We start from the raw sequence: 23569 nt of genomic DNA, 5'->3' as shown, positions 1-23569 counted from the left end.
ATGCCTACCGCCCCCCTCTAATTCACGTCACATCCTGTCTGGAAGTAACACTGGGATAAAGAGCCAACTGCAGGATTTGTGTCTCTTCATTGTGTAGTCCAAAATTCCACCACACAATATTAATTGTATCTGTGGACCTATCTCAGAAAAAAAAAAGTTTTATTGGTTATATGCTTAAGTCTCTGCATACTCAGAAACTCTTGTATCAGAAATGAATGATTGGCTTATAACATAGCAGAGACGCAGTACATAGTACGATGTTATGTACAGATGTATACTGCAGTTAACAAGCACTGCTGATGTGTTAAGCCTGAGACAAGACCTTGTGTCTGAATGAAGCAGCTGTCTGTCAACACGTGAACAACTAGAGGTGAATGGCCAACGCATACCATTCTTTCTTGTGTGTTTAAGGTGCAGTGAAGAGTTTTTCAGTAAACTAATCTCTGCCGACATACATTACCAAGTGGTTTGACCCTTTTGAGTTTGTTCATATGAATCAATGTCTTTCTCTTGGTTGCTCTCTCACAAACATGTTTTCTGATTGGATGTTAGAATGCGAGGCAGAAAACTCCACCAGGACATTGTCGATGATTTGTTGTTTTGATGGGAATGACATGATACAGCAGGCTACAATCACGATGCGGTGAGACAAGAATTACCATGACATCATGTACTCAGGGCAAACACATAGAACATTTATTGCTGTGTCGTTAGGCTTACCTTTGATGCCATATTCATTGACTCAGAGGTGTGTCTCGTCATGTATCAGAACATCTTTGAAGCTGAAACAGCCCTTCAAGGTTACCTTATGATTCCTTTCAATCCACACTCACATGCAGCACCCTAACCACAGATCCAGGATCAGATTAAGAAACACTATATTCTAACCTTACACATGACAGGGATTAACTAATATCTGACCCTGTATGAGTGGTTAGGAACCACTGCCACCCATTCGATCCAACATTAATCAAGCTGGTCCAGATGTAGACTGTTATTATAGAGTGGCCTCTCCTGAAGCTATAACCACCCACGACCCCATAGCCATAATCAGTCATTAATATCCCACATGTTACAAACAGACATGTCACCAGTGATTGAATTAAATGACAATGAAGTTAATTAAATAAGTCAAACTCAACATTGCTCATCACCTTAATGAGAAACAAATAAAACTGAACATAAAACACTAGGGATACAAGTCTATTCTAGGTCAGGGTAAGATGGCCACCTCATTTCAGATGTGCTGGGTGGCGTACCAAAAGGTTGTAGAAAGATACAACGTTTCTATTACAGTGACAGACTTAAATCAAAACTAGGGTCTGCTACTACATATGTGTTTTAGAGAGAGATAGAGGGGGAGAGTGCATTTGGTATCTTTGAAACAAGGAAAAGCATCCCAGAACCATGCTAAGAAACATTGATGTGTCAATAATCAGATATGTCATCACGTATCGTAGGACACTCAAATTAAAGCTTTCAAAAAGATGGGCAATGTTTTCTCGTGTTGATGTTAGCATAGGAGTTTTGGCTAAAGGACAGTGTTCTTACAAGGCTTCCTGCTCTTTCCAGGAACGTCTGTGATTAAGAAATGTTGTCCTGTGCTGAGAGATTAGGGCCCACCCTCCTTTGGTCTTCCTCTGAGATTACAAAATCCAAAAATCCAGGAGAAACCGAAATTCCCAAAGTTACACGTGCCAAAAGGAAATTTTTCTTCAGGGCACAGATGTTGTTTTGAATTTTTTGCTTGGTTGTTCTCTTCACACCTTTAATAATAAAAAGTAATTTCTTAATCCCACATTATAAAACTGGAAGCCACTTGCAAACAAAGGTTTTCAACAGTAAATTTAGACAAGAGAAATGGCACTGATAAGGTATATAGATAGATTAAGGACAAAGTGACAACAACACTTTCACGCTCCTATTCTGTATTCTAAAAAAATATTGGAATAGCAACAAATTTATAATCATCATCCCAACATTGACATCTTGATACACTTCGGTATAATAAAACTCTCATTAGAATGCAATAAACCCATCATGCAGGCAAACTGCCTCCCCCTAGGAGAAGGCTCAAGTGGCTGAAATTCAGATCTCAGATAGATCCTTGCTTCCTCTCACAAAGTGTCAAAGAGAAGGAAGTGAAAAGTTTGAATTTCCCACACATCCTTTGTGAAGCGACTATGTAGAGTGGCTTAGTTTTCTTCTCCTATAGTGAATGGTGCCAGTCTAATCTCCTCTGTTTGGTTGTCTTCGGAGGGCTAGCATCTTTGACAGGAAAGCTCTCTTACTACCAGGCCTCCTGCCCCCCGTCTAATTCAATTCATATCCTGTCAGGAAGTAACACTGGGATAAAAGAGAAAACTGCTGCATGCAGGAGCCAGATTTGAGTGTTTTTTCTCTATCGCTGTCTCTCTACTTCCTAGTGTACTAACACACACACACACACACACAAACAAACAAACAAACAAAAACACGCACACCTCTCTGAAAAGTACCAATGTGGGGGAGAGGGAAGGTGATATGATAATGTGTCTTTGCTACCTGAGTCTCAGCTCTTACACTATACAAACGCCTTCTCAGCTGAACTCTACACTGTGTTCTCCACAGCCCCCCTCATCCCTCCTGCTGGTCACAGACTTGGAGCCCCATCTCCCACAACAGATCCAGACATTAGAGCCGGGTTCTGCTCTCCAGGAGAGACAAACCCTTCCATCTCCCACAACAGATCCAGACATTAGAGCCGGGTTCTGCTCTCCAGGAGAGACAAACCCTTCCATCTCCCACAACAGATCCAGACATTAGAGCCGGGTTCTGCTCTCCAGGAGAGACAAACCCTTCCATCTCCCACAACAGATCCAGACATTAGAGCCGGGTTCTGCTCTCCAGGAGAGACAAACCCTTCCTGCTGCCCCAGTCCTACACCATGAGGTACTGCCACACTGAAACAACAGTCTGTTGGCTTTTTTTTTTTTTATAATCTATATTTGCATTTTAAACTTCTGTGAATGTAGAGAAAAAGAAAACACACTAGCAGGAAAACATCCCGGGCAACAAGACAAAATGTTCTTGTTAGAGCTCCATCTCCGTTGGGTCTCTGCGTCTCCTGTGTGTAACTCCCTGATATGATGATGCAGCCCTCCTGGTGTGCCTACTACTCCAGGGCTCCTGCTCCTCCAGAGGGGTACCCCCCCCGCCCCAAAGTGGTCACACCGGTAACACCAGTCATCCCCTTTAAACTTTCCACCTTTTGACCTCTGACCCTCCACACCCTCCACACTCCCAGGGGGTAGCACAAAATGGGACAGGAGGTCACAAACATAGCTGGAGAAGGAGAGAGGGAAGGAGGGTTTGGTTTCAGGGTTCACCACATAACATCACATGTTTTGGAATGGTCGCACATCTCTCTGCCTGAGGGGGATGGAGAGGAACAGTAATGGGTTGTTTTGTCTTAACAGGGACAGTTATAGACAAGGGTTTTCATCTGTTTTTCATACAGGGCCCTACTGTCGTTTGGCTTGAACTTTTGCCTTTCAGCCCCGGCACGTCCCCCAACTGTCGTTCCTCTCCCCTGCCACCCCGACTCTCGCCCCACGGGTTGGCCAAAAAGCCCTGGGGGTCCAATTCTAACCCCAGGATCTGTCTGCCCTCCCCCCTACATGCCCCCTGGTCCAAGCTCCCTGTACTGTTGCACTTCTTGACCGCAGGGGGCACTAGGGAGGCGGGAGACAGCAGCGATGTGAGTGACAGGCTGCTTAGTGCCTCTGACAAGTGTTCACTGTTGCCTGCCTGGCTGGAGCCACACCCCCCGATGGATGAGCCAATCCCAATGCCCAGGTCCTCCAGGTCGGAGGGGTCAGGGTCCATGGAGTCCTCCCGTGTGTACCCAGGGCTGATGCTGCCTCTGCCGCTGCTTTGGCTCCGCTGATGTCCTCGCGTGGCCTGGAGGGTGAGGGCGGGGCCAGGCGAGGGGCTGGGCCGCGGTCTCAGAGTCTGTCCCGGGGGGCAGCCGGTGGGGTCCTCGGGGAGTGGGACGGGCAGGGGGTAGATCAGGGACAGGGGAGCCAGAGGTAGCGGGAGCTCCAGGTCTTGAGGGGGTGAGACGTTGAAGCTGAGTCCTTCTTCCAGGGTGGTCTGGAGGCTGCCCTCAGAGCTCCCCGTGGCCAGGGACGAGTCACTGTGGGACGGGTGCTGAGGGCAGACGAGGGGGTTGAGATAACACGTAGCAATCTATGGCTAAACAGACTCTAGCACGTGTAGCCAGTCTGTTGTTGTACAACACAGCTAACAACAGCAATGTTAGTCGGAGGGCATATTGTGGGCCATGCCTTACCTGTGTGCAGAGCACACTGCTGTGGGCTCCTGGGGAGCGCAGTGAGGCCCAGGAGGCCGGGGAGGTGAGTCGGGGGCCCCTCGAGGTGCGTCCTACTTTGGCCCTAGGGGGCGCAGGCAGGGCCACTGCTGCCACAGGGTGGAAGAACTCCGCTGGCAGATGAATCGTAGTGGGAGAACCTGAGGCACTGGCCACCTGTCCTGGTTCCCCTCCTCCTCTTCCTGCCTCGGGCCCGGCCACTCCTTCCTTAACACCACTGCACGAGGCCCCGTCTGGGAGGGGACGAGAAAGGCATGATCCGGATCTCCAATGAAAAGAGCTTTGAGGCCTAGTAAGACACTCTCCAATCCGTTTTTCTCTGTACAGGGACCATGCAAATGATAGTTCCAGGCAGAGGAGAAAAGCCAACCTGGACTGTGCTGAGCTGGCCAGGGTTGGCTTGACCAGGTGGGTTTGGCACTTTAATGTAAAAAAAGAGATGACTGGACTCACCAGGGCTGTGGTGGGATGGGGTCCCATGTCTTTGATGGACCCCAACCTCCACCAGTCGCAAAGTCCCCTCGCGGCCTCCTGTATTGTGGGTTCTAGTATGCCTCGACCCCACTGTCTGGGCACCTCCTCCACCAGCTTCCTCTGAACACTGAGAGTCACTGCTGCCCCTCTTCTCCTGCTGAAAAAGTGTTGTTACTTAAAAGGAATGTTCTTCTGTGTCTGTGTTCAAGGTATTTACTGATATAACCAAACTCAATTACTCAAGATCCAATCCCATATCCTAACTGGGTCAGAATGAAAAATTCTCTACTTGACCCCTCGGATCACACTCTGTTCTCACACACTGTTCTTAATAAGGAACTTCCCCAAACTGGTGAACCCAGCGGAGTAATTCACTTTGTACTTTTTAGACCTTGTTTGACCACAAATAATGGAATAGATAAGCAATAATAGATAACGCATGCCAGATAAAAGTAAAATAAATTGGATGACTTACAGGGCATCTATTCATGGCTAGGGAAATCCTGCTCTCCTTAGAGGCGATAAGTATCTTTTTTTTATTAATCTATTGTCGTCTAGAATTGTATTTTGCTAGTTAGGGCTTATCTGCATTCAGGGCTGTCTATCTTCCCATCATCCCACTGAACTGCTGACTGTGCTTAACCTGCTGAATGCTGACTGTTGACAGATCAACTAGGATCCAGAGGCAGGGCAATTAGTCATTGTTTTGCTAATCAGAGCTTGCATTGGAGGTTTCAATTTTGCTAGATGGTCTATTAGTGTTAGTGATATTAGAACTGAAGCCTTCCCTTTAAAATGTGGGAGATTTCAATTGGTATTGAAATCTAACACAAAGACAATCACCAAAAGAAAGATAGACTCAACACAAGCAATGCACATTGGGTTTATCATTTATCTTAATGCAAACTGCCTTCACCACTTTGCCTTTCAGTTTCGTTCTCCTCCAACCCTATCCAATCAGTCAATAACCAGATGAGTCTGCGCTGTTGCAACGTTTGCTCTCTCTCACCTACAAGTCCATCGTCTTTTGCTCATCATCTCTCCCATCCGCTAAATCTTTTTGGTTTTTGTCTCCAAACTCTGCCTCTCTACTCTCCTCCCTCTCCACGTCCCATGACTGTCACTGTTGCTTTCCCGCCAGCTGGCTCTACCCTCCCCTCCTGCTCCATGGCCATGTGAGCACACAGAACAAGGTGACAGACAGCTAAGCAGAAATGGTGGAAAAATGCAACTTCCGGTTGACCAATCATACTTAAAACGTCTTCCTCTTCCCCCAGGACTCTTCTGTCACCCCTCTTCTCTCTCCTCTATCTTCAACCTCCCCCTCCATCTTCCCTCACTGTGGACTACTTTGTCACAACTTTGTGAAGACCAGAGGCGTGGCTAGGATCACCATACAGAGGCGTCGCTAGGATCACCATACAGAGGCGTGGCTAGGATCACCATACAGAGGCGTCACTAGGATCACCATACAGAGGTGTCACTAGGATCACCATACAGAGGCGTCACTAGGATCACCATACAGAGGTGTCACTAGGATCACCATACAGAGGCGTCACTAGGATCACCATACAGAGGCGTCACTAGGATCACCATACAGAGGCGTCACTAGGATCACCATACAGAGGCATCACTAGGATCACCATACAGAGGTGTCACTAGGATCACCATACAGAGGTGTCACTAGGATCACCATACAGAGGCATCACTAGGATCACCATACAGAGGTGTCACTAGGATCACCATACAGAGGTGTCACTAGGATCACCATACAGAGGCGTCACTAGGATCACCATACAGGGGCGTCACTAGGATCACCATACAGAGGCATCACTAGGATCACCATACAGAGGCATCACTAGGATCACCATACAGAGGCATCACTAGGATCACCATACATTCGGGGATGAGCCCACCCCCCTGACCCACCCGGGACAGAAAGTACAGGATTTTGAATACCATCACCAGTCAATGTTAAATGGTATCTTCAGAGATCCCAATAGACTTGAATCTCAATTTGGTGATAGGAAAAGATCGCCAAACTGCATGTAACAATTTAGAAAAATACAACTCTACTAAGGAGAGTGCAACCCAGTCTGCTAGCATGCACATGGGTTGCATACTGACATAATACTCCTGAATTGATGGTATATATATCTTTATCTAACTGGACTACTTGGTATGGAATCCTAGGAATGACAAGTGTCAGTAAAAGGATATTTGATGAGTAAATTATTTAAAAGGATAGTTAATTATAAAAGAAGTGTTTAATCATTTCTTTTGCCTACTATAAGCCAACAAAATAAATTCTATTTTTTCTCTTCCATTCATCATTTACTCACCCTTTATATTTTTCAACACCTCACTTTTACTATTTTCTCAGGCCTAAACAGTTGACATAATTTATCTATTTCCTATTTTCCTCCTAAAACATTTCCCATCTTCCCATATTATAATTAGAATGGTGTGTCTAAAACCATGCAGGGAATAGATTGGTTGTATAACTGTCAGTGCTGAATACAGACTGGAGCAATCAAAACAAGTTTTTATCTAGTCATATTCCAGTCTCCAGCGGTTGTACAATGTACATTAGTCAGATATGTCTTAGATAGACACATCTTAAAGTTAGCTACGTGTCTTAATGTTAGCTAAGTGTGTTCATGATTTGACACATAGCATAGAAAGTATGATGTCCATTGAACTCTTTCAAATCCCCCTCTATTTGCATATTGAAATCCGAGATAGAGGTTTCTCAAAAGACAAATCGTGTGTAGATCTGCAACCATTACAGTTAGAATCCAGAAATGTGCACATTTTGAAAGTAGAGTCTAGGAAACAAGATGTTGTTTTCGCCTTTGACTTTCATCTGCTTCACAACATCTATATTTCCTTACAGGACGTAACAGCCTTTTCCCAAAGTTTTGATCTTACAAAATTGACTGTCAGGTCTGAACATTTTAGTTGCAAACTAGTAAGTAACTCCTTTAAACTCTCAGGAACACACAAGTGCTTGTGGTTTAGCTCTGTGATGCACATAAGCTTCTTAGCAACATAAGCTTCTGATGCTATGCTAAGTATTGGGGCTTTACAATGATGAAAAATGCATGGAGTGCAATTAATGATGCAAGCATCAGCATTTTAACATTTTCAAATGTCAACAGAAAGAGAAGTAAAAACATACATTTCCTTATTTCTCACCAAAATAGGATGGACAGTTCAGCACATTGATCTTCATTATTTATTTTGTAATGATCTGTTTTGCCTTCTGTGAATGATTTAGTAAATGCATTCTATAGGTCACAGAAGAAAAGGCATAAGTAATTTGAACGTCATTTCTAATAATTTTGTTATGTATTATGAATATCCCAAAAAATCGAACTTGTCAATTATCAATCTTATGACTATTTTAAAACAAATGAATATACTAGCTTAGTACAAATTGCTAATTAAGATGAAATTCGTCCTAGGGTTTAAGGGACTCAAAAATGATTGTGCCCTTACGCAAGCCTGGTAGACTTTTTTGACATTTTATTTCACAGAGGTAATCATCTACCTAGTTAATTACTGTCACACAAATACACCCAGGGTTAAGGAAAGATGTAGTAGAGGATGGGAATAAGCGAGGAGAGAACACTGTGAAATTCTGGCTTTTTGCCACACAGGATAACGTGGAGCCAGTAGATTGCACGTCATTTATATTCATAAATGATCATAGGATATACAAGAATCAAAAGATTCAACTGGATTCACAGTATTATTTTTTATCATTGTGTATCTCTATTATTATCCCCATTCTTAGACCTGGGCCCACCTAATTTCATTTAGTATTAGAAATCTGACACTTTTACTGGGCGAGACTGACCTGGCCTGGTCCAATAAACAACCTCTAAGATTTAAGCCTTGCCCTTATGGCGAAGCAGGATAGTTAATCATGCTGAAGGCTATTGTTCATCACACACCTTGACCTCCCGCAGCTGGTAGACAATCTGGTCCTCAAGGCTGAGGTCATCAGGCAGGGCCGGAGATAAGGACTTGTCTGACATCTGCTCTGACCTCAGGGATGCCTGCTCTATCTCTGCCAGTCGGATATGCTGTCAATGAGGAGAAAGTTGTGTTAAAGTCACAGAAGCAGATGATAGACAACACAGAAGAACATGTCATTCCATAAACATGAGGAGTATGAACCTGAGTCTGTGGGTGAGGAAGGGGGAGTATGAACCTGAGTCTTTGGGTGAGGAAGGGGGAGTATGTACCTGAGTATAAGGTTGAGGAAGGGGGATTATGAACCTGAGTATGAGGGTGAGGAAGGGGGAGTATGAACCTGAGTATAAGGGTGAGGAAGGGGGAGTATGAACCTGAGTATGAGGGTGAGGAAGGGGGAGTATAAACCTGAGTATAAGGGTGAGGAAGGGGGAGTATGAACCTGAGTATGAGGGTGAGGAAGGGGGAGTATGAACCTGAGTATGAGGGTGAGGAAGGGGGAGTATGAACCTGAGTATAAGGGTGAGGAAGGGGGAGTATGAACCTGAGTATGAGGGTGAGGAAGGGGGAGTATGAACCTGAGTATGAGGGTGAGGAAGGGGGAGTATGAACCTGAGTATGAGGGTGAGGAAGGGGGAGTATGAACCTGAGTATAAGGGGGAGGAAGGGGGAGTATGAACCTGAGTATAAGGTTGAGGAAGGGGGAGTATGAACCTGAGTATGAGGGTGAGGAAGGGGGAGTATGAACCTGAGTATAAGGGTGAGGAAGAGGGAGTATGAACTTGAGTCTGTTGGTGAGGAAGGGGGAGAAACTCTGGGCCAAAAACATCCCCCTTCCTTTGACTAGTGAAGTAATGAGGGGTTCATGGCATGTTTCTTGACAGAACCAACTCTTAAATTACAAAATATATGTAAAATGTTTTAATGACGCGAAGAGTTGTTGTCTTTCCAACTGAATCTTTACCAGAACACCTACACATACAAACAAATACAGTCCCAGGAATGACCTACGAATGCACTGAAAGACACACACAGAGAGAGAGAGACAGAGAGAGATGATGAATCAGTGATGTGGGGAGCCTGTAAATGAGAAGGTGAGGACTAACTGATGACTTGACAGCATCTGCAGACAGCCAGTAAACAAGAGTGACAGGTGAAGAAGTTCAAGAAACACCTGGCTACTTCATTGTTATGGGGAGAACCTGCAGCAGCGATCATATGCCCGTCTGTGGTTCTCTGAGGGTTTACCTCTTGTTGCGGGTGACTCTTGCAGTCCTTACAGACTGGAGAAGTGGATGAGTAGTGGTGAAAGACAGATCCAGAGAGGTTATCTATCATCAACATCTCTCCTTCAAATGAGTCCTTTATCAGCAGGGACACACTGTCCAGCCAGTGGTTTTCCTGGAACACAGTTGTTATGCTTTATTATAACATCTGATGTCTCTCCTGGAACACAGTTAATGTGATGTATGGTTAATATACCACAGCTAAAGAGCTGCATCCAGATACTCTGTGTTGTGTCAGAACATCGGCTCATAGCTGTGGTGTATTGGCTAAATAACACACCCCATAGTGCCTTATTTACAAAATCTGATGGCTTTCCTGGAACAGTTATTATGGTTCATTACATGAAATGCAATAAAGGGTAGACGAATCCCTACAAATGAGAGACAGAAACATCACACATTCCAAGAGTGACATCAAAATTGGTTCGGGGGTTAACAAGGATTTCATTAAATCTTCTTCAAACCACTGTCTCCCACTCTCAAGTATGGTACCGTTAGTCTGGACAGAATAGTGAGAAATGGAATATCAGAAGCCAAGTTTACGTAATTACACAAAACTTACACTAATTGAGTGTGTAGGTTTGTTTGTGAATACTGTATTTGTGAATAATTAGTAATCTTGTATAATCTTAGTCAGAAACACACATATCACAGTTTTGACAGATTAGATAATCCGTAAGAGGTTCAATTTTGTATGCCCAATTCTTGCACATAAAGCACTTCAGCCATGTTTCTTTGGTTAGGCTGTTAGAAAAGGGCCCTGCCACAGTTTGACAACCAACCCCCATACCTGTGTGATGACCAGCCCCATCTGAACCCTTGAGGTAAATGTTTAACCACATGGCTTGACCTAGCATCTGATAGAAATCCTGAAACTGTAGCTATTCCCTTCCATTCTTAAATAAAAGTTACTAAATAGAGAAATGCTAAACATACAAATATACAGATGACATTTTATACAAAAGTAAATATTTACTATTACCCATTAAAATGTGAAATTATTCCCTTACGCCAAGATATTTAGTTCTCTATACAAACTGACAATTGAATAACCTCACACAGAGGTCACGCATTTGATGAGAACTATTTTGCAAAGCGAAACCTGTACAGCATTTCGTTTCCCTGAGAAAATCTCGACCTCCTTAACACGTGTGGATATATGCACCTTGAAAGTGGTGCTTTCATTTTTTTCACTATAGCCATACAAACTAATATTATCATGTGTGAATACACAACATTATGAAATGGGTTCAGTAAAATCTGCAATCAGACAAAATCAGATAAACGATACAGTTGGATGAAATGCTGTTCAAGGCTGTGTGTAAATCCCAGATAACCGCATAGGCAGAGGTTCATGACTATTTGTTGATGTGACAAAAGACAGATGTTCCAAACACTAACATGTGTGTTATGTCTAGCATGTGGCTAGTTCCTATGCTTCGTGTGCACGTGGGCCATTGTCTCTACAGAACCATTCCCCTGAATACATCCAGCCCAAAAAAAACACAGGCTGCAACCTCGTTTCCAAAAAAGTTGGGATGCTTTTCTTTACATTTTACGCTTGTAAAATGTAAAGAAAAACAGAATTGCAATGATGTGCAAATCATTTATCCCTATATTAATTAGAAAATAGTACAAGGACAACATATTAAATGTTGAAACTGTGACATTTTATTGTTTCTTGAAAATATATGCCCACTTTGAATTTGATGCCAGCAACACGTTTCAAAATAGGTCTCCTTGCATTCTGTTTTTCTTGGCGTTTTATGTAGCGTCCCAACATTTTTGGAAACGGGATTGTAAATCCAAACTAAAATAAGCTTATTCTTTGGCTGAAGCAAGTCTCATGGTTATGTAATACAACAACCTGCATGGGACTCAGCCAAGGGGCCATTCATTTCGTGTGCAGTATGTTACTCATATTGTACAGGTTAGAGTCAATGCTTAGTCTAACTACGCCTTCATTGTTACCAAAATAGACCTGGCTTATAAAATAAATCCGATAAAATAAATATAAAATATTCCTTCGTTTGTGTGGGGGTTAAGAAAGAATAGCTCTGGAGAAGAACCAGTAAATGGCCGTAAGGAAATGCATAAGGGAATAAGCACATACACACACGCACGCACACACGGGTAAGCACACTGACCCAAGTACGCATACACACACCAAGCCTGAATGACTATGGCTTAGTCCTACAAGGTAATTAATATGGCAATTTCTAATATTCCTTGACAACAATAGTGTTGGCCAGCTGGTGAGAACGTGCTCCAGTGGAGAGAGGACAGAGAGCAGTGAGTGATAGAAAAGATAGAGGAGAGAGGGGAGAAACAGAGAGGAAACAGGGAGAAAAGAGAGACAGAGAGGGGAGAAACAGAGAGGAGACAGGGAGAAAAGAGAGACAGAGAGGGGAGAAACAGAGAGGAGACAGGGAGAAAAGAGAGACAGAGAGGGGAGAAACAGAGAGGAGACAGGGAGAAAAGAGAGACAGAGAGGGGAGAAACAGAGAGGAGACAGGGAGAAGAGAGAGACAGAGAGGGGAGAAACAGAGAGGAGACAGGGAGAAAAGAGAGACAGAGAGGGGAGAAACAGAGAGGAGACAGGGAGAAGAGAGAGACAGAGAGGGGAGAAACAGAGAGGAGACAGGGAGAAGAGAGAGACAGAGAGGGGAGAAACAGAGAGGAGACAGGGAGAAAAGAGAGACAGAGAGGGGAGAAACAGAGAGGAGACAGGGAGAAAAGAGAGACAGAGAGGGGAGAAACAGAGAGGAGACAGGGAGAAAAGAGAGACAGAGAGGGGAGAAACAGAGAGGAAACAGGGAGAAAAGAGAGACAGAGAGGGGAGAAACAGAGAGGAGACAGGGAAAAAAGAGAGACAGAGAGGGGAGAAACAGAGAGGAAACAGGGAGAAAAGAGAGACAGAGAGGGGAGAAACAGAGAGGAGACAGGGAGAAAAGAGAGACAGAGAGGGGAGAAAGAGAGGAAACGGAGAAAAGAGAGACAGAGAGGGGAGAAACAGAGAGGAAACAGGGAGAAAAGAGAGACAGAGAGGGTAGAAAAAGAGAGGAGACGGAGAAAAGAGAGACAGAGAGGGGAGAAATAGAGAGGAAACAGGGAGAAAAGAGAGACAGAGAGGGGAGAAACAGAGAGGAAACACAGAGAAAAGAGAGACAGAGAGGGGAGAAACAGAGGAGAGAGAGAGAGAGAGAAGATAGAATAAGAGTGTGAGAAAAGAGAGAGAGAGGAGAGAAAGCCCTACAATAAATTGCAGAGAATGTCAATGTGAAAGTCCCTTCACCCTTCCCCTTGTTTCCCGGCTCTCTTCCCTTCCAGTCACTCTTACACCCTCTCTCATTCTCTTCCTCTCCTTTCAGCCTTAATCTTCTCTCTCAATCCATGTCTCTCTCTCAGTATCGCTTCGGTTTTAGTCAACCTTCTCCCCCTCTTTCCTTCGTTCACTCTCTCCATATCACTCTTTTAACCCCTCCATCATCATTCTCCTCCACTCGTTCTCCCTCTTTAAGCCTCTCCATTCACTTAAGAAAAGGCTTTATTGGTTTGGGAAACAAACGTTTACATTGCCAAAGCAGGTACATTATTTTTTTTAAACCAAATTAACTGAATTATTCTAATTAATCGAATTAACCTTTCTGTATATTATTTTCTACCCCTCTCACCATTTCCCACTGTCTTTCAGCTTCTCTATATATCTCTCACTCACCATCTCTTGTATTAACTTAAATGTGTACACACTGATTTGTAATTATTACCATTTCCCTCAGCTCCCTTCCACTCTTTAAACACATTCTTCTGTCTTTCACTCTGAGGCTCTGCCTCCAGTCTTTCTCTCTGAGAGTCTGCCTCCAATCTTTCTAAGGGTCTGCCTCCAGTCTTTCTATTTGAGGGTCAGCCTCCAGTCTTTCTATCTGAGGGTCAGCCTCCAGTCTTTCTATCTGAGGGTCAGCCTCCAGTCTTTCTATCTGTGGGTCAGCCTCCAGTCTTTCTATCTGTGGGTCAGCCTCCAGTCTTTCTATCTGTGGGTCAGCCTCCAGTCTTTCTATCTGAGGGTCAGCCTCCAGTCTTTCTATCTGAGGGTCAGCCTGCAGTCTTTCTATCTGAGGGTCAGCCTCCAGTCTTTCTATCTGAGGGTCATTCTCCAGTCTTTCTATCTGCAGGTCTGCCTCCTGTCTTTCTCTCTGAGGGTCAGCCTCCAGTCTTTCTATCTGAGGGTCAGCCTCCAGTCTTTCTATCTGAGGGTCAGCCTCCAGTCTTTCTATCTGAGGGTCATTCTCCAGACTTTCTATCTGCAGGTCTGCCTCCTGTCTTTCTATCTGAGGGTCAGCCTCCAGACTTTCTATCTGAGGGTCATTCTCCAGTCTTTCTATCTGCAGGTCTGCCTCCTGTCTTTCTCTCTGAGGGTCAGCCTCCAGTCTTTCTATCTGAGGGTCAGCCTGCAGTCTTTCTATCTGAGGGTCAGCCTGCAGTCTTTCTATCTGAGGGTCAGCCTCCAGTCTTTCTATCTGAGGGTCAGCCTCCAGACTTTCTATCTGAGGGTCATTCTCCAGTCTTTCTATCTGCAGGTCTGCCTTCTGTCTTTCTCTCTGAGGCTCTGCTTCCTGTCTTTCTCTCTGAGGCTCTGCCTCCTGTCTTTCTCTTTGAGGCTCTACCTCCTGTCTTTCGCTTTGAGGCTCAGCCTCCTGTCTTCCTCTTTGAGGCTCTGCTTCCTGTCTTTCTCTCCTAGGCACTGCCTAATTTATTTTTTTTAGCTCTGAGGCCCTAACAACTAACCTTACCTTAATCATTACTGTCTAACCCTAAAAGTTCCAACACTATGTCCAATTGTATTTTTTTGCCCTATGACTAATTACAACGCCAGAAATGACCTTTCTGATGACTTGACAGCATGTGGCTTCCCATACATACATATAGACCTAGATAGCGTGGACACACACACACTACACATATATACTCAGATCTGCAAACTCAGTGTATACACATGCTTCCATAGCCTCACACTTGTTGCTGCTGTGAATGAGTTGTACTGTCCTGTCTACTGGACCCTTCATTACTTTACCAAGGGACCGCCCGGGAGATCAGGCAGGGAGACCCCCTCTCTTTCTCTCTCTCTCTCTGTATCTCTCTCACTCTCTCTCTTCCCTTCTCTCTATCCTTTCCCTCTCTCTCCCTCAATCGTTCTATCTCTCTTCCCCTCTCTCCATTTCTTTCTTCTTCCCAGCTCATTGTTATTTCTTTCAGCCAATACAGCTAAAATGGTTCGTCAGGGTAGCCAAGTTAACTCGGTGGAACAGATCCTAGCAGGCAGTCAGTGACTCATCTCTCTCTCTCTGTGTGTGTGTGTGTGTATGCTTGTTTGCCATCAGACTATGATGAGGTTTTTACTAAATCATACTCTGTGCCTGTGTGTTTTTTAGCGTTTTGTATTTGAGTGTGTGCACACCGACAGGTTAATACCGGAGGTCCGATGTTTTAATTGAAGAGGTTGATTAAATGCGGGCCACAGTGTGTGTTTGTCTACCTCGCTGCAGAACACTGACAACCAAGGGCTGCTATGGCGACGTGGAGCAGCAGGCACATTTACGGATGAAAATGGATTTCCACATCCCCTCACTTCATCTCCCTAAAATCACATTGTTCTTTCATCAGCTTCTATTTCAGGTGTCTCCAGGATTAAATTTGAACCAGTTTGACATTTTTCATCTGTAGAAGCCAATAACAGAAACCAAATAAGAGAAGCTTTGTTTTTCCCTTCCCTGGTGCACTACTTTAGTCCAGAGCTCTGATTTAATGTAGTGAACTACAGGCAAAAGGGAGCCATTTGGAACTCCCTCTGGGTCACGGTGACACATCATTCTCTGTTCTGCCATGGTTACAGAAGATGTCTCTCATTTGGTATCAGAGTGTTGGTTTGTCTCTCTTTGTCTGACTAAGAGTCTCTGACTGATGTACTCTGCTTGTATATAATGTACGTTATATCATAGTATTGTTGAATACTTGTTGCTGATTAGCTAGAAGTGAGTCTAGGAATGAACATTAACTCCTTGTATACAGGACAGTTGGATGTCTTTAGGACAGATGTTCAGAAGGAAACCTAATCATGACATAAAAGGCCACACAACCACTACATTTAGAAAGTGCTAAACGCTAACATGGAGGTGTTTCCCCTGCTTAAAAGACAGTTGCTAACAAACATCTACATAAGCAAACATTCACAAATAGAACTCATTTTCTACAGGTTTCTAAAAAAAAAACGAATGGAATGAATGACCAGATCATATCTATAGCAACCAAAACATCATAAAGCAAATATTAATGAATAAAACGTAAATACAATCCAAAACAGGTTACTTCTAGTAATGTTTGAAAATCTTGTTGTTTGTACACTGCGGTATAAGCAGGATAAGATTACCTTAGAAAAATGAAGGGAGCTGGACATTCCGAAATGTATGGAGCTTTGTGTGTATCCCTACCTAATTTGCAATGACAGTGTTAGTGGGCTTTTCTCTTCATCTCTGTGACTATGCACCCTGCCTGTCACTGCTAAAAACTACGAAAGGAGGAGTGAACCTGCAGACAAACTGAGTTAAACAGAACTGATGGGCTGTCTGTCTAAAACCCTAAGGATGTGGGATTGGGAAGAAGACCCTAACCCTAACCCTAATTATCTTTCTGACTCATTGCTTTACGTCCTGTTCTCTCTAGCCACTACCATAACGACAGTAACCTTATGTCTTCATACTATTCAGATCACTTCACTTTCTACCCATTTTGTTTTGTTATGGACCTAACACATCATATATATATATATATTTATATATATATACTATTATTTATACATATATATTATTTAGATATTATATATATGTATATATTTTTTTATTTTTTTATATTCAATTATAAATGATGTCCATAACACAAACTGTGAAGGTATAGGGTATTGGGCTGGATACTTTCCAAAGGTACGTTAGCATATCTACCATAATGCATATCTTCTTAATGAGTATACTAAATAAAATCGGGAACTCGTGAGATGAGACATTTTATGCAACCCACCCACCCATCCCACCTGTGCAGGAGAGTACAGATCCTGATTGTTAGCATGGTGTGAAGGTCCTGGGTGAGTTGTTGCCACGTGATGATGCAGATTTCCCCTGGAAGAACTCACTGGTGCTCCCCCTCCCCTCTCCGCACCTCCTCCTCCAACTCCCCCGACCCCACCTGGACCTCCAGCTCCTCCTCCCTTCTTCCCCACGGCACAGACCCCCTCTGGCCCCATACAGCAGAGGGCTCCCGTGGCCAGCTCCAGCTCAATCTCAGCGTCCATCTCCGCCTCTTCCTTGGCCTCCTTGTTGGAGTCGTCCAGGTGCTTCATCAACACCGCCACCACCACGTTGATCAGGACGAACTGGGCGGTCAGCACGAAGGACACAAAGTACATCGGAGAGATGAACTGCAGGCTGGGGTTGCAGGAGTAGTCAGCGCCGTAGTCGGGCGGGCACTCCCTCAACGTGTCCTGTGAGGGGCGTGGGGAGGGGCCGAGATCGGCGAGAGAACAAAAAGGGGTCCGCTATGTCAAGCCGGTCTTGTCATGACATGATATACAAACCCAGAAAGAAGAGTTCCAACTGGACACCAGATATCAATGTCAGACTAAGAAAGAAAGAATGGACCTATCATATACTAAATGTTCCATCCATACAAGGCTTCCTGACCAGACAAGAAAATTCCTGTTGGTTAGTTTAATATTTTCACAATGTGGTCTCAGGTGTCTCAATCTTACTCTTTCCTCGTTTTATCATTCCTTAATTTCTCCCTCGATCTGTCCGTCCCTCTCTATATCTTCCTCTTATCAGTACAACAGTGATTTCCTCTTTCTACTGTCTCTGCCTCCCCAGGCAAGTTTACCTTCCACACATCACTCCTCACCAGTTGTACTCTATCGCAGCAACTCCTAGCCATTTGTAATCCCAATGCACTTCTTACCATGCCCTTCTGAATCTGACATTTTTGTCAGATTCTACTCACTTCTTATGTATTGTCTGGCTAACAACATAGCTGCTACAAGAAGCATGCTGTTATCTAAAAGGTAGTTCTTTATTTATTTGATTAAAAGAGTAAATACAAATATAGTAAATACATCACAGTTGCCCCTTGATTGTGATTGTTTCTTTTAAGTGTTTATTTTAAAATGCTCAAACTCAACTGTTTTTTGTCAAGATTTTATTTTCACAAAAACAAACACTGGGGACCTAATGGTTACAGCTAAAAATGCATAAACATTAGTCAGCCTCCGTACAGTCTCAGTACAATGCACACAAGCTTTGGAATCCATCAAAAGGTCATTTAAAAACCACTGCTGTATAAATGGGTAACCATACGGAAAACATCTCTTAATAGTTTATTTAATTAATAGTCATTCATAATTTTTTTCTGATCTGTTTAGCCAAGTTTCATTTGTTTTTCACTACATTTGGTAAAGGTAATTTTTAAAGTGAATGTAAATAAAAACAGAATGCAATGATGCGAAAATCATTTAAACCCCATAGAAAAAATTGATAGAAAAAAGACTACACATCAAATGTTGAAACTGAGAAATGTTATTGTTTTTTGAAAGATAAATGCCCACTTTGAATTTGATGCCAGTAACACTTCAAAAAAAAAGCTGGGACAGGGGCAACAAAAGACTGGAAAAGTTGTAAAATGCTAAAAAGCTAAAGCTGGTGGAATATCACACAACTAATTAGGTCAATTGGCAACAGGTCAGTAACATGAGTGGATGAGTCTGTCAGAAGTAAAGACGGGAGGGGTTCACCACTCTGTTAAAGACTGCAGGCAGATAGTGCAACAACTTAAGAGTAACGTTTCTCAATGTAAAATTGCAAAGACTTTGGGGATCTCATCATCTACGGAACATAATATAATTAAAAGATTCTGAAAATCAGGAGGAATTACTGTATGCAAGGGACAAGGCAGAAAACCGATATTGGATGGCTATAATCTTTGGGCCCTTCGGCGACACTGCGTTAAAAACAGACATGATTCTGTAGTGGACATCGCTGCATGCGCTCAGGAACACTGTCTGTGAACACAGTGCGTCGCTGCATCCACAAATGTAAGTTAAAACTCTACCAAGCAAAGAAGAAACCAGATGTTAACAACATTCAGAAACACTGCCGCCTTCGGAAAACTGTGGAAAACTGTCCAGTGGTCTGACAAATCAAAATTTGAAATTATTTTTGGGAATTATGGACATGGCAAAAGAGGAAAGGGACCATCTGGCTTTTTATCAGCGTCTGCAGTCCAGACCTGTCACCCATTGAAAAGATTTGATGCATTATGAAACTAAAAATATGACAAAGGAGACCCCAAACTGGTGAGCAGCTGAAATCCTATATCAAGCAAGAATGGGAAACATTTCACTTTCAAAACTACAGCAATTGGCCTCCTCAGTTCCCAAACTCTAACAGAGTCTTCTTAAAAAAGTGTCTAAGTGGTATATATTCCCCTGTCCCTACTTTTTTGAAACATAAAATTCAAAGTGGGTATGTATTTTTCAAGAAACAATAAGATGTCTCAGTTTCAACATTTGATATGTTGTCATTGTACTATTTTAAATTAAACATAGGGATGAAATGATTTGCACATCATTGCTTTCTGTTTTTATTTTTATTTTACACAGTGTCCTAACTTCTTTGGAAACTGGGTTGTAAAACAAAATCTAATTGGCAAATTATCCATGGTATGATAATATATGGAAATAATGTAATCGCTCAGATTAGAGTAAAGACAGCTTTTGGTTTAATTCATACCTTCATAATGCCATTCCAGTTGTCCCCTGTGGAGACCTGGAACAAGGTGAGGAAAGCCATGCCAAAGTTCTCAAATGTAGCATGGCGGCTCATCCCCTCACATGGGTAGTCCTCATTACACACTGGGGGAGGGGTGGGGGGAGTGAGAGGGAGAGGGGGAGAAAGGGGAGGTGAAGAGGGAGAGAAAATGGAGGTGGTGAGGGAGAAAGTAGGGTGGAAAGGGAGAGAAAGGGAGGTGGAAAAGGAGAGAAAGGGAGGTTGAAAGGGAGACCAAAAGGGAGGTGAATTGAGTGAGAGGAGATAACAGAAATAGAAATAAACATAGGTACAGAGAGAAGGAAAACAGGGGACAACAAATAGAACGAGACAAAGAGAAACTCAGTTTAGAGAACATATATAAGTTTAGCCTTCTTAGAAACCAACAACAACAGATGTGATTGTCTGTTCCTGGTCTCCAGGCTGTCTTGAGTGGTTGTTTGCTCATCCCTCCCCTGACAGTGAATCTGCTGCAACTGTACAAATCATCTTTGGGACTTCCACCAGAATACAATGTGTAACAATATGAAGACAAGTGTGGAAGTTTGAGGACAGTGTCAAAGTTTAAAGACACTGAGACATGTTAAAGGCATTGAGACAATTTGAAGACAGTGAGACAATTTGAAGACATTGTGACAGTTTGAAGACCCTGAGACAGTTTGAAGACAGTGTGACAGATTGAAGGCAATTTGACAGTTTGAAAACAGGTTATTGTCTCATCTAGCTAGTCTCTATGATACTACTTGTACTCTGGTTGCAACTTTACTAAAAGTCTGTCTTTTCTTCTGTCTGTTATGGAACAGGATTGGATACGTATACCAACAGCCACCATTGGGCATGCATAGTGCTTGATACAGCTGGTTCCAGAACATCACTACCTACTCACCCAGTTCTCCAAACAGCTCCACCCCCAGTGCTGCATAGATGAAAAACAGTAGCATGAAGAGCAGGCCTAGATTCCCAACCTGGAAGACACATTAGAACTGGATTAAGAACTGTTTCTGCTATACGCACGTGCACATTCAGGAATGTAGAACATTGCATCCCAGTTATAGAAGCATGAGTATTTTGACCATGAATTTCACCAAGCTCCAGAAGTCTGCCCGGCATTCATGCTGTACTAGTTCACCGCCTATCAGAATGCACAAGTGAAAAACTATTCCTTATTTGCTCAGCCTTTCACTAAGGCAGGCCTTCTACCAAAAACAAGCTGCGTAAAGCATCCATTTGTTGCACTGTAAAATGTCTTACACCGTATCAGAATCCTCAAGAGGAGCCCTGAGAAAGGAATTGTGACATTGTCAGGGTTATTGTGACTACGCGGCTGGAAGCCAACCAGGACACACAGCAGTACATCCTTACTCTGTCTGTTCAATTGGGACTCCATTATAGAGATTATTTAGTATGCTCAGCAAAAACTATCCCATTAGTGGGATGTAACCTTACTGAGTCAAAGTCACACCCGCAGCACACAGCTCCGTCAGGGCTGGATCTCTAGGGGATGAGGATCTAGACCGCTGTAGCCTATGCCAGTCTTCAAACAAATAGCAGGAGAAACTGTCAGGGACGTGTACAGGCCAGGTTTAATCATATAGGAATGTGTAGGATAGAGATGGAGGCCACACGTTTCATAGTATGGGAATGTGTTGTAAGTGTAGAGAAACTGTCAGAGACATGAGTAGGCCCCAGGTTTCATAGTATGGGAATGAGTTGTAAGTGTAGAGAAACTGTCAGAGACATGAGTAGGCCCCAGGTGTCATAGTATGGGAATGTGTTGTAAGCGTAGAGAAACTGTCAGAGACATGAGTAGGCCCCAGGTTTCATAGTATGGGAATGAGTTGTAAGTGTAGAGAAACTGTCAGAGACATGAGTAGGCCCCAGGTTTCATAGTATGGGAATGTGTTGTAAGCATAGAGAAACTGTCAGAGACATGAGTAGGCCCCAGGTTTCATAGTATGGGAATGTGTTGTAAGCATAGAGAAACTGTCAGAGACATGAGTAGGCCCCAGGTTTCATAGTATGGGAATGAGTTGTAAGCATAGAGAAACTGTCAGAGACATGAGTAGGCCCCAGGTTTCATAGTATGGGAATGAGTTGTAAGTGTAGAGAAACTGTCAGAGACATGAGTAGGCCCCAGGTTTCATAGTATGGGAATGAGTTGTAAGCGTAGAGAAACTGTCAGAGACATGAGTAGGCCCCAGGTTTCATAGTATGGGAATGAGTTGTAAGTGTAGAGAAACTGTCAGAGACATGAGTAGGCCCCAGGTTTCATAGTATGGGAATGAGTTGTAAGTGTAGAGAAACTGTCAGAGACATGAGTAGGCCCCAGGTTTCATAGTATGGGAATGAGTTGTAAGTGTAGAGAAACTGTCAGAGACATGAGTAGGCCCCAGGTTTCATAGTATGGGAATGTGTTGTAAGCGTAGAGAAACTGTCAGAGACATGAGTAGGCCCCAGGTTTCATAGTATGGGAATGTGTTGTAAGTGTAGAGAAACTGTCAGAGACATGAGTAGGCCCCAGGTTTCATAGTATGGGAATGAGTTGTAAGCATAGAGAAACTGTCAGAGACATGAGTAGGCCACACATTCAACAGTATGGGAATGTGTTGTAAGCATTGAAAAAAAGGCTCCTACTTTAATAACATGTATTGTAAGGTACTGACGGTTGGAGACTAAGAAAGGGTTGGTCACTTAGAAATGTCCTTGCATTAAAATAATGTTGTAAATAACTATTGTAGCTGGACACGGCTGATTTTACAGGGGCCCATTATCAGCAACCATCACTCGTGTGTTCCAATAACACATGTTTGCTAATCCAAGTTAATCATTTTAAAAGGCTAATTGATCATTTGAAAACCTTTCTGCGATTATGTTAACGCCTCTGAAAACTGTTGTACTGATTAAAGAAGCAATAAAACTGTCCTTCTTTAGACTAGTTAAGTATATTCAGCATCAGCATTTGTGGGTTCCATTACAGGCTCAACATGGCCAGAAACAAAGGACGTTCTTCTGAAACTCATCAGTCTATCCTTGTTCTGAGAAATTAAAGCCATTCCATGCGAGAAATTTTGCACAACGATGTGTATTACTCCCTTCACAGAACAGCGCAGACTGGCTCTAACCAGAATAGGAAGAGGAGTGGGAGGCCCCGGTATACAACTGAGCAAGAGGACAAATACATTAGAGAGTCTAGTTTGAGAAACCTCACAGGGCCTCAACTGGCAGCTTCATTAAATAGTACCTGGAAAACACCAGTCTCAACAGTGAAAAGGCGACTCTGGGATGCTGGCCTTCTAGGCAGAGTTGCAAAGAAAAAGCCATATCTCAGACTGGACAATACAAAGAAAAGATTAAGATGGGCAAAAGAACACTGGACCGAGGAAGAGTTCTGCCTAGAAGGCCAGTATCTTGGAGTCGCCACAAGAATAGGCTGGAGAGTTTCAGAAGAAGGTTTTTGTTTCGGGCCATTTTGAGCCTGTAATTGAACCCACAAACGCTGATGCTGAAGACCCTGAACTAGTCCAAAGAAGGACAGTTTTATTGCTTCTTTAATCAGCACAACAGTTTTCAGCAGTGGTAACATAATCGCAGAAGGG

At 43.4% G+C, this 23569-nt stretch overlaps 1 protein-coding gene across 3 annotated transcripts in view; it reads right to left on the bottom strand.

Moving 5' to 3' along the window:
- Positions 1–674: 674 nt before the first annotated feature.
- cacna1ia (calcium voltage-gated channel subunit alpha1 Ia) overlaps positions 675–23569 on the bottom strand; it is a 217447-nt gene continuing 194552 nt past the window's right edge. For 2 of the 3 annotated variants that reach the window (XM_034295186.1, XM_010893887.5), the window contains 8 exons: positions 20860–20938; positions 19938–20059; positions 17195–17641; positions 10076–10228; positions 8806–8937; positions 4826–5003; positions 4334–4605; positions 675–4191 (listed from right to left, as the gene is read on the bottom strand). In XM_034295186.1, coding sequence (XP_034151077.1) covers positions 3481–4191; positions 4334–4605; positions 4826–5003; positions 8806–8937; positions 10076–10228; positions 17195–17641; positions 19938–20059; positions 20860–20938 — 2094 coding nt within the window. In that variant the 3' untranslated portion in view covers positions 675–3480. The remainder of the gene's footprint in view (positions 4192–4333; positions 4606–4825; positions 5004–8805; positions 8938–10075; positions 10229–17194; positions 17642–19937; positions 20060–20859; positions 20939–23569) is intronic. The other variant, XM_020051158.3, reaches the window with a different exon arrangement.

This window comes from Esox lucius, chromosome 11, assembly GCF_011004845.1.
Source record: "Esox lucius isolate fEsoLuc1 chromosome 11, fEsoLuc1.pri, whole genome shotgun sequence".
NCBI classification, from domain to species: Eukaryota; Metazoa; Chordata; class Actinopteri; order Esociformes; family Esocidae; genus Esox; species Esox lucius.
This window is presented reverse-complemented; position numbering and strand designations above follow the sequence as displayed.